Source organism: Monodelphis domestica, chromosome 5 (genome assembly GCF_027887165.1).
Source record: "Monodelphis domestica isolate mMonDom1 chromosome 5, mMonDom1.pri, whole genome shotgun sequence".
NCBI classification, from domain to species: domain Eukaryota; kingdom Metazoa; phylum Chordata; class Mammalia; order Didelphimorphia; family Didelphidae; genus Monodelphis; species Monodelphis domestica.
In genome coordinates, this window is record NC_077231.1 from 280,061,419 (window position 1) to 280,072,526 (window position 11,108).

General features: G+C 39.8%; 1 protein-coding gene across 1 annotated transcript; it reads left to right on the forward strand.

The window, feature by feature from the left end:
* Positions 1–5,906: 5,906 nt before the first annotated feature.
* EIF1B (eukaryotic translation initiation factor 1B) lies at positions 5,907–10,501 on the forward strand. The gene is made up of 4 exons (XM_001369216.4): positions 5,907–6,216; positions 7,541–7,704; positions 8,184–8,285; positions 8,838–10,501. Exons 1-4 carry the CDS (start codon positions 6,186–6,188, stop codon positions 8,880–8,882), a joined length of 342 nt encoding a protein of 113 aa, XP_001369253.1. The 5' UTR covers positions 5,907–6,185; the 3' UTR covers positions 8,883–10,501.
* The last annotated feature ends 607 nt before the right edge of the window (positions 10,502–11,108 follow it).

An 11,108-nucleotide genomic window follows, 5' to 3' on the forward strand; every position in this document is an offset into this window, starting at 1 on the left:
AGGCAGTCTAATAGGAGAGATTAGACAGCAAATGTAATGAACAGGGACATGTAATTACAGAATCTTCCTGGTCGTGCCAATGTTACCATGATAGAGGAGAGAGCAGGTTACCAGAAATAAAGCAAATGGATGGATAGTTTTCTCGGCCACAGAACAGGAAGCAGTACGTCTCCCACTTTTTTCACTCCTCTAAAAGAGTGCTCAGACGGATTTATAGAAACATGGGACATGCGTACTGCTAGCGGCCAAAGAAGATTCCAGGTCCAAGAAATTAGTTCATTTGTTCCGTAGATCAGGCAAGCTGGTCGTTGAGGTGGAGGATGCAGAAGGGATGCCAAGAGAGTCTTCTCCCTTTCCTCTTCAAAGGTGAGAGAAGTTTATTGGCTGGACATCACCAACAGAGAAACCGTATGGGCCAAGTATTCCCATTTAAAATCACTTTATTTTCAATAGAGCCAGTTATAGCAAGGCTTTATGGAGGAAATTCTGGATGATGCATCCCTGTGTTAGTGCTCCAAGGTTATACTGAGAAGTGGGAACTATAGCGAGGGTTGGAATGACAGGGAGGGTTATTATTTTCTTACTTTTTACCATATAAATAACTGTTTCATCAGTAGCATGTTCTCAGCATATTCCATAAATATTCTCAATGTAGCTCTATTACACGTTAACATTCAAAACCCCAAGGCACACTTTCTATAGTTTATTTTATCATGCTCCATTTAGAGTTACATCCACTTAAGGGACTGTGGGATTAAGGCGACCTATTTTAAAGGGAGTAGCATGATATAATTTAATGGATAGAAGGTTGGCCTGACTGTCAGAAAGATCTGGGTTCAAGTCCTGCCTCTGACACATCCTGGCTGAAATTCTCAGTACTCCCAGCCACATTAAAAAAAAAAAGAAAAGAAAAAAAAAACTAACTTAAGGGCCAGCTGAGTAGCTCAGTGGATTGTGAGCCAGGTCTAGAGATGAGAGGCCCTGGGTTCAAATCTGGCCTCAGATACTGCCTAGCTGTGTGATCCTGGACAAGTCATTCCACCCTGCTTATTCTTTAGAATTCTAACAACCAGGAATGTATACACCCCTACTTAAGGATTAACTGTAGGGGAGGATGGCCTATGACCAGCATGTGCTAGCAAGTGACAAATCAGAATCAATTGACTGACCCCTTGGATTGTCCTAAACCAAGTTTAAGCCACCATTGGTACATGTGAGACACAGGAAGTGATGTAAAGAACTGCCCACATATTTTGCGTCACTTCCTGTGAGTGCTCCCTCCTTGGCATTGGGTGCTTTTGGCGGCTTTTGGAGTGATTGTGACTTTGGCAGACTTTGGCAAACTTTGGCAGCAGAGGTCACTGGGAGGAGCTCTGTTGTGTGGTTTAGGTGAGGTGGTTTCCCTGAAGGACCTGGGTGAGTGAGAAGGCTGACTCCTCTTTTCCTTGACTTGCTGAAGGCACTATTCTCTGTGGAGGCCCCTCATCTTGGAGGAGGCCTCATGGCTGGAAGCCAAGTTAGATGAAATTTTCTGAGAAAGGCCCCTTGGCTGAGGCCTCTGAACTCCCCTTGGCTTAGGCCAGGCCTGAGAAAATTTTATACCCCTCCCCTCTTTTCCTTCTGCTTATTTTCTTTATATTGTAATTAAACCACCATAAAATCCCAAACTGATTGAGTATTTCATTGGGATTGAATTTTAATCCCTGGGGACCACTAATAAAATATATTCAGTCAACAACCCTAAAATTTACCCTTTACACTAGCCCTTACCACTCTTCTGCCTTAGAAACAAACTGATTTTAAGACAGAAGGTAAGGGTTTTTAAAAAAACTAACTAACTTAAAGGACAGGTGTCTATTTTCCTTTCACAGGGACTCACTATACTGTTGAAATTATGAGCTGGGTCAAAAAAATTCTTTAAAAAGTCTATATTGAATGATTATATCAAACCAATGACTTACAATGGAATATAATAATAATTGATATCCATATAATGCTTTAAGATTTGTACCATGCTTTACATTTATTATTTCGTGAGCTTCTCCCAAATGTTGGATATTTGCACTGGATATTACCTTCTAAGAGAAACTGAGGCTCTGTGAAATTAAGTGATTTATCCATGGTTATAAAATTGGTTAGTTTCAGAGGTGGGATTTGAAATCAGATCTTTCCTTGCTTGGAATGGATATCATTTCTTTCCACAATCCCATTCTGCTTTCCTAAAAAAAATAACTTTTTTTTTAAATGGAGGAAATACATGTTCTGAGCTATGCAATGACAAAGTCTACTTCCAGAGAAACAAAGATGAAGCAAGTGATCCACTTCCTGACCAAGAGATAAAGGACTTAAAAGCAAGAAAGATAAATACATTTTTTTTGGATATGGCCCATATGGATAATTGTATGGCTTGATTGCATATATAAGTATTTTTTAAATTCTTCAATTGAGGCAAGAGGAAGTGGAAAGGGAAAAAAATAAATGCATGTTCACTGGAAAAATAATGAATTGTTAAATTAAAATATATATATGGCTATCCACATGGTAACACAAAATTAGATGGGAGAAAAAGGTCAGATGTCTTGCCTCCATACATCTTGCCCTGCAGAACACTGGCCCTTTTTTTACATAAAGGCTGATAGTAAATCTGGGTAACTGCAAAAGGATTTTATAGCCAAAGACCTTGGCATCTTTCCTGGATGTTTCCATTATAAGCAGGTTCCATGAAAGAGGGTGAATTCATTCTGACTTTTCTCATCATTGCAAAATTCTATTACATTTTGCCCAAGTGAATTTTTACCATGATGAAATTTCACCCACACTAGGGAATTTCTATTCAGGAACATTTACTATGGGAAATGGAAAGAACGGACCGAAAATATGTGCCTATAGACAAAGAAAATCCTCCATTAACTGGCCATATCTCGATCCAGTGTTTTGCTTCAAGAGATTCTGCTTATGCAAGCCTGTCGTTGAGGCTCTTCTGGATTTGCCTTGTGGCCACGTCACAATACAATCTCCCTCTCACACGGAGCCCCAGGTGGCTCTTCTCTGAGCGCACTGACCTTCGGGCTGAATTACTCCATGCCCCAAAGTCAGACTTTCTCCCTGATCAGCCACTATTATCCAGTCCCCAAGCATCATGGCAGACTGACTTACTTCCCTGAACCTTGTTTCATAAATATACATATTTCTTCATATATATATATATATATAAATATATATATATATGTTAATATGTAGATATATATAAAGAGAAATAGTCATATATAGGTCTATATATATTAATATAATTATATTTTTATATTTTTATATTAATATAATTATATAATTATATATAATTAATATATAGGTCTATATAATATTAATATAAATATTATATATATTAAAATTATATATTTAAATACATATATAAATATATATTTATATTTCTGCATCTAGAGACAGCTTAGTCTACTAGAGGGCCAGCCTTGGATCCCAGACAGCCTGAGTTCAAGTCCGGTCCCTGATTCATCCTAGCTATGTCAGCCTAAGAAAGTCATTTATTCTCTCACTACCCCCAGGCAGCTTCTCAAGAATAGAGCTAAAATGCTCATTTGTTTCAATGTATGATAATGAATTATCAAGTTCCCTACATGAATAAAAACCTGCTAAATGTATCTGTATGTGAAAAATTAAATTTTATTAAAAATGTCAGTTTTGATAGCTTAACACGGCACTAACTCACAATATTCCATATATATTTATATATACACTTCTGTGTGATTTGTATATGTATGTGTGTGTATGTAGATACATGCCGGTGTGTATTTGGAGAGAGAAAGGCAGACAGAGACAAAGAGAGGAGGGGGGAAGAGGGGCTGCTTTTAAGCATCACCATGTGGCAGGCACAATTAGACAGGACTAGGTGTAGAAATATGCTCAAGACAGTCCCTGCCCTTAGGGAGTTTATATTCTTTATATTCTATTATTAATTAATATCTTATATTCATTATATTCTAATGGGGAAGGCACACAAAAATTGGAAGTCAAAAGGGGGAGTCTGTTTTTTAATTGGGGGTGATGGTGGTGCTTCTTTGTACTCCAAGAGGACCAAAGAGGTCTCCATGTTGAGGTTCCAGGGAATAGTGTGCTCTGCTGTGGCTGATCTGTTCAGTCCAAGCTTGGAAGAGGCTAGAGTTGATGGACTCACTTGGGATGGAGAAGCCCGGCATCTCCCATCTCCTTGGGGCTACGGGGATTCCTCTGGACTCTCTGAACATGCCTTCTCTGATTCAGGCACATCACACTGGATGGCTTTTTATAGACGATCTTACTTAAAAGACACTGATATTTCAATTTGCCTTAATTTCCTCCTCTGTAAAATGAGCTGGAGAAGTAAATGGCCAATCACTCCAGTGACAAACAACAAACACGAAACTGTCCTGGATACCACATTATAGGTGCACGTATATGTGTGTACATTCCAGAAGACAGACCCTGTGCTCAAGGGGCTCCTCATGGACTGGAGGAGGGAGAATTCACCATCTCCACCAATAAAAATAATACAAAGTAAGGGGCCCTGGAGATGAAAGAAGAGCTGAAGTGGTTTTTTTGTTGTTGTTTGTTTGTTTTTGTTTTTAACCCCTCACCTTCTGTCTTGGAGTCAATATTGTGTATTGGATCCAAGGCAGAAGAGTGGTAAGGGCTAGGCAATGGGGGTTAAGTGACTTACCCAGGGTCACACAGCTGGGAAGTGTCTGAGGCCACATTTGAACCTAGGACCTCCTGTTTCTAGGCCTGACTCTCAATCCACTGAGCTACCCAGCTGCCCTGAGCTGAAGTGTTTTAAGGGAAATTCCAGAAGAAAGAACTTTAATATCTTAATCTTTTCAAAAAGCCTTTCTCTGTATCCTCAAAGCTTAGCACCTGCTAAGTACTAACTTATTGCTGATCAATCAATGGAGGAAGTGAGCCTTGAAAGACACAGAACCACTAACTAGATACAAAGAAAACGTCTTTAATCAGGTCAAGGGAGAAGATGCTTTTAGGGCCAACACATAGAACCGAGCCCTGGGACTCTGGGAACATTCTCTGGAAAAACACACCTGGAATAGAATTTTCCATGAACTAAAGAACTTGGGGTCTTCTATACCTTTTAGGGAAGAGAGGATGGGGAGGACAACTGATTGGCTTACATGGAGGTTAGGGAAGGAGGATTTCAGCCAAGGGCTGGACTACTTGGGAGAGGCCTCCCTCTAATGGGAGAATGGAAGAAACTTCTAAGACAAAAAAGGGTACTTAAGATTCGATTATATCTACTACAAGCTACATATAATGAGATCATTGAGTACTTGGAGGTATATAGGACAAACCTATTAATTCTATCTGGGGTGATTCTTGGATGATTCAGGGGTTTCTGAGAATTTCATAAAGCAAATTATCAAAGCTAAGTATGCCTTGTTAAGCACAAAATGGTGCTTAATACTTGCCGAATTGAATTACTGAATTAGTGTGAAAATTATCTAGATAGGGAGTTTGAACACCAGCTCTCCCACTAATCTGCATGACATTGGGCAAGTAATTTACTTTCCTGCTGCCTCAGTTTCCTTTTCTGTAAAATGTTTTCTGAGATCCATGGAAGCTCTAAAACTATGACCCTGTCAGGGTGGGAAGGGGTGGGCTCACTCTGCCCTGAACGGATTTTTCCAGTAAGGCGATAGGAGCAACTTTCCAAGCATCCCTGAGGAGCCAGAGAGGGGGAGGGGAAATAGGTAAGGGGGAGGGAAGCAGAGAGAAGGGGCGCAGTGCCTGTCGGGATTTGTGGTCCTCCAGCCCGCGTCAGCGAGCGCACCTCGCTGCTTATAATGCCCCAAGAAAACTACAAGTCCCAAGAGGCGTAGCGCGGAGGCGCTCACGTGGGATGGGCGGAGAGCGTGCCTAAATAGTCGCGTTCGGCCATTTTGTGGGAGAAGCCGCAGCGCCGCCTCCTCTTTCGCGTCTCCTCCGCTCCTTGCCTCTCTGCTGCCTCCCGCTGCCGCTGCCCCACCGCCTCCGTCGCCGCCCTCCGCCCGCCTCCGCTCCGCTCCCGGCCGCCAGCTCTCCTTTATTTATCTCACCTTCCTCGCCCCACAGCCTCCTGACACAAGGTCCTCCCGGGCGTGCCCCGCAGGCATTTTATCCCCTCACCGGCCTCTCACTAATATCGCATGTCCACTATCCAGAACCTCCAATCTTTCGGTGAGTATCGTCCCCGAGCCCCGCCGCCCGTTACCCTAGCGGCGCCCCCGGCTTTGTCTGCCCAGAAAATGGCCGACGGCCAGCGGACCCCTGCCCAGACCCCCGCTCGGAATCCCCGAGCCCCCCTACCCTGTCAGTTATCCCGTTATCTCCGCCCACACCGGCTTGTCACTGTCCCCAAACCCCATCCCCTCGCGCCTTGCCCGTCTGCTTCTCCCTCTCCTAATGCTTCTTTTTCCCCAACCGTATCCCCCTCCCCCTTTGCCGGGCCCCTCGAGCTTCCTCTTCCATCCTTACCCCCGCCTTGTACCTTTTGGAGACAGGGTCCGAGTTCCAAAGCTGCGTGTGACCTTGGGCATCCCCGAAGCTGGCCGGGGGCCTCGAGCTGGGAAGGGGGCGCCAGATCCTAGCCTGGCTGCCTTACATCCTGCCTCGGGGTAACTCACCTGCCCCGGGGCTGCCTCAGCCCCTCCCTCTGACTACCTGTGGAGCCCGAATCCCCTCCGTGTTCTCTTGCCCCCCCTTTTCCTTCCCACGGATGCGGACCGCTTGGTGCCTCCAAGCAAAGGGTTTGAGAGTCGTTACAGTCTGGCTGTGGAGACTGAGTTGGGGGAAGGGCAGAGCACTGAAAGGAAAGGCTGCAGGGGGCAGCGAGGCGCCTCGGGCTGAGGAACCTGGGTTCAAATTCAGTTCCTTAACACTTCTAGCTGGGTGACCCTGGACACCTCACAACCCCCATTACCTTACCCTTACTGCTCTTCTGCTTTAGAAACAGTCTCAAAGGTAGTAGGTAAAGGTTAAAAAAAAAAATTGAAACTAGACCCTGACATATATGGTAGGAGGAGGAGGAACGTACGTTCCAAGCACCTGTGTTTCTCAGATTATGCCTCTATAATATATTTTTGAGGAACAGTTACAAGTTTATATTGGGTGGATTTTAAGAATCTTGAGGTATTTTTGTTTATACGCAGGATTTTTTTAGAAAAGATAATACAAGGGTCCTTCTGGTAGCCCTAATGTGATTTCTTGAAACTAGTGTGCTTTCTCCTTTTACTCCAACCAAAAGGAAAATGTTTAAAATCTGATGGGAAAAAATGAGACGACTTTACCCCCATCATGTTTTAGATTTTATGTATAATTGATTTTATCAATGATATTCCGTTTGAAACTACATCTATGTCTCTTAAAACTGATGTTGGGGGAGGGGAAGCTTATGATAGAGCAAAAATAGCTAGCAACTAGAAAATTCTTTGATCATTTGGCTGGGTTGTCAACTAATTGCTATGTGGTAATAGTTTTCTATGACTTGATTTTGTGTCCACAGACCCCTTTGCTGATGCAACTAAGGGTGACGACTTACTCCCGGCAGGGACTGAGGATTACATTCATATAAGAATCCAACAACGAAACGGCAGAAAGACACTGACCACTGTTCAGGGAATTGCAGATGATTATGACAAAAAGAAACTTGTGAAAGCTTTCAAAAAGGTACAGATGTTAGACTCAACAGGAGAGAATAATGTAAAGAATCCAAGTAACTGGATTCTTGTTTTCTGCTCAAGTCTTAAATCATATACTAATAATTTACTCTGAAAATTTGAATAAATGAAGTGTTAGTAGAATGCCAAATTCCAGCAAATAAGATATGTAATCTTCGAATTAACATAGAAATATTCAGTTGTTGCCTTGTACCTCAGTTTGAAAGGTTAAATTAGGAAAAGGAAAAATCTTAACCTCCCTTATCTGCTTATTTTATGTGAAAATTAATCCATTAGTTTTCAAAATGATCTAAATACTTTGTTTTGAATAACATTGGTTGTCAATCTTTATAAACTACTATCTTAATGTGTTCTCATAATGCAAAACTAAAATACGGAAGACTATTATAATGAAATTTTTGTTAATTTTGTGGTGAAAGTTGTAATTGTTAATTGCTCCGCTGTTAAGATTTGGACCTGTTTTTACAGAAATTTGCTTGTAATGGTACTGTGATTGAACACCCTGAATACGGTGAGGTTATCCAACTTCAAGGTGACCAGAGAAAGAACATTTGCCAGTTCCTCTTGGAGGTGAGTGACTGCAGATGAAATAGAGCAGTGTTTAGAGTTCTACTAAAGTCATATTTATAAGCAGTTAATTACCATCATAAAAAATAATGCATGTCAAATAAATCAGTTCCTGAGTAGTTAATAATAGAGAATGGATGGTTAGTGGCAGAAGGACTAATGGCCAATTCATCATAAAAATGGACTAACATTCTTTTTTACAGAAATGTCTGAAGGTCCTATTCTCAGTTGAATATAAATTTTGTAATAAATATAAATAGTATTCTTCAAATATATCATTACAATTTGTAAGATTTTGTTACAAGAAGTTTGATTCCCTTAGCCAATATGGTTTTGTTCTTATTCCTAAATGTAAATAAAATCGAATACAGATTTAGCCTTTGAAAATTATATTTAATGACTAAAAGAAAAGGAATTTGCTCCACAGATAATACCTTTTCTGCCAAACATCCAACTAAATGATACTTTCATAACTTTTAATTTTAAATATACTGTTTTAGAGAAGGGTAATTTATTCCTGAAAACAGCCTTGCTAAAATGTGTTTTGTTTTACAGGTTGGCATTGTCAAGGAGGAGCAGCTTAAGGTTCATGGTTTCTAAAATAAGCAAAAACACATGGAGAATTTCTTGAATAGTTTTGTTCTCTAAGCCGATTGGCTACTTTGTGAAATGAGTCTCTGCAGTAAACGGACTTTTCATTTATTTAATCATTTAAAGTTCCATTCACATCTGCATGATTACAGAAAACATGTCTGTAGGCTAGTAACACATAAAAAAATTGCAGTAAGATGGTAACTAAGCCCCTTATTCATCCTAACACATTTCCAATGGAAAGTATTTTGTTTCAAGTGTTTATTGTTCAGTTTATTACTTTTCACTTAAAATGTTTTTGTTGTATTAAACCATGTATGTTGCAGCTTAACAATAAAAAAGCTTCTTAACACTTCTGTGAGCAGTTATGCTCCCAAGTCTAAACCAGACCCAGTTACAAGCACTTTTTTTTTATTTTTTATTAATATAAAATTTCTCAATAAGTGGATTCCTCCTTCAGCAAGTATTTCCAGGAAGAATAGTTAAACTTTATTGTGTGACATTGGAGGCTATTCCTCTGAGCACTGAAGGAAAAGGGAGCATTAAATACAATCTTGAGTTTGCTTCCCCTTCCCCTAGTATAATGGCACATTCCATGACCATTCCTTGTTTACTGAATAAAATCTTTGGAACATAGTGTAGTACAGAGCTGAACTATATCTTATCAGTACCACAATTCAGGTCCTTGTGAATTAAAAAGTTGTCACTGGAATTGTGTTCCTGTCAAGAAAATTAGTATCTTTGGGTGAATCTTTTGCTCCTATACCTATTTTATGGCTCATGCCTTAAAAAGTAAAATAAGCAGAGAATCTTAGTCTGAATAAGGAAAAGGGAGGATCAATTTGGGAATAGTATGAGGTAAATTAGAGGTGTGGGGATTAAGTTAACATGATGGTGGGGGCGGGGTGCCATGATTTGGAACTCCTAGAAATGCAGTCCCTCTTAATAGTTAATAAATTGTAATGCAGACAATAGCCCTGATGTTTTTGACAAGGGAATTGATATAATTGCACAGTATTCAAGCAGAATAGCCAAAACAACTGGACCCAAATGTATAAGCTTTTAAATAATAAACTGAGGACAGGGACCTTGCTTTTGTATTCTCCGTAGTGGTGTGTACATACATAGTAGGTGCCTGGTAAATATTCGTCAAATTAATATAGTGAGTCAATTTTGATTTATTAGATGGTTCTGTGAAATGTATGTTATCACATTGTGTGCCAGCTGAACCTATGTCCATAATACTTGATAAATATACTTGCCTCCATGAATTCATTCTGTTCACCCATGATTTTATAATGGGGAGGGGCGCTGTTGTTTGTTTTCCTTAATGGAATAAAATATTAGAACTAAGACTTAACTATTCACTTTATAGTTAAGTTTGGAATTTGCATTGTAGTCAAGATCTTTGGAAAATCTTATGGAATCAACAGTCTGGTAATGTGCCATATAAATGTGATATGTCCATTTTAAATAACCGAGAGTTGTATTTATTTTCATGTATACCATAATATATAACATTAGTGGTTTTTGAGCTGTATTTGAGGACTCCTTTTTTTGCACTTTTTCATTCTTTATAAGTGTTATCCACACGTTTGAAATGAAAACAGATTTTTCTTTGATGAAAAGATCTGGTTTCTGCTTTTGATTTGTTTGCGGCATTGATTAGAATTTGCACAAGCACAAGAGCCAGAAGTTCCAAATTTTAATTTGGTGTAAAGCATTGAAATAACTGACTTAGAAAACAGTTTTTGGTGGTTTTGTGTAATTTGACATCTGAACTAAAGTGCAAAGTCATAAGCAGACTACAATTCAGGGCCCAAGTTTTCATTTATCAAATTAGTTCCCCTAATGTTTGCCTTCAGAGCCTTGAAAGGGGATAATAGTAATCCATGATTATTGATTAATAAAATGTGTCATCTGCAATTTCAGAGATGTGGGGAGAGGGAGAGGGAATAAACCCAAAGGATAAGACTGTTTTACTGACTAGTCTCCCAAAAGGGAATAAAAAGGTGTAAATTGAAAATAGGCACAAAAATTACAGAGAAAACAATTTTACAGCTGTTAAGAGTATAGTTTTGGGGTTAAATTATATGTAAAATGTTCAAAAAGCATTACTTTTGTTATAAATGGTAGCTGAGTATGAATTCATTGAGTTAATAGATGCAAAGAGGACCTGGAGACGTTAGGTGAAAATGATTGAAGTCAAATATGAAATGCCCAGCTAAACTTACC

Coding starts and splice junctions, on each gene's coding strand:
- EIF1B (XM_001369216.4), top strand. CDS start 6,186: ATGTCCACTATCCAGAACCTCCAATCTTTCG. Junction 7,705..8,183: donor TTGTGAAAGCTTTCAAAAAG/GTACAGATGTTA, acceptor CTGTTTTTACAG/AAATTTGCTTGTAATGGTAC. Junction 8,286..8,837: donor TTTGCCAGTTCCTCTTGGAG/GTGAGTGACTGC, acceptor TTTGTTTTACAG/GTTGGCATTGTCAAGGAGGA.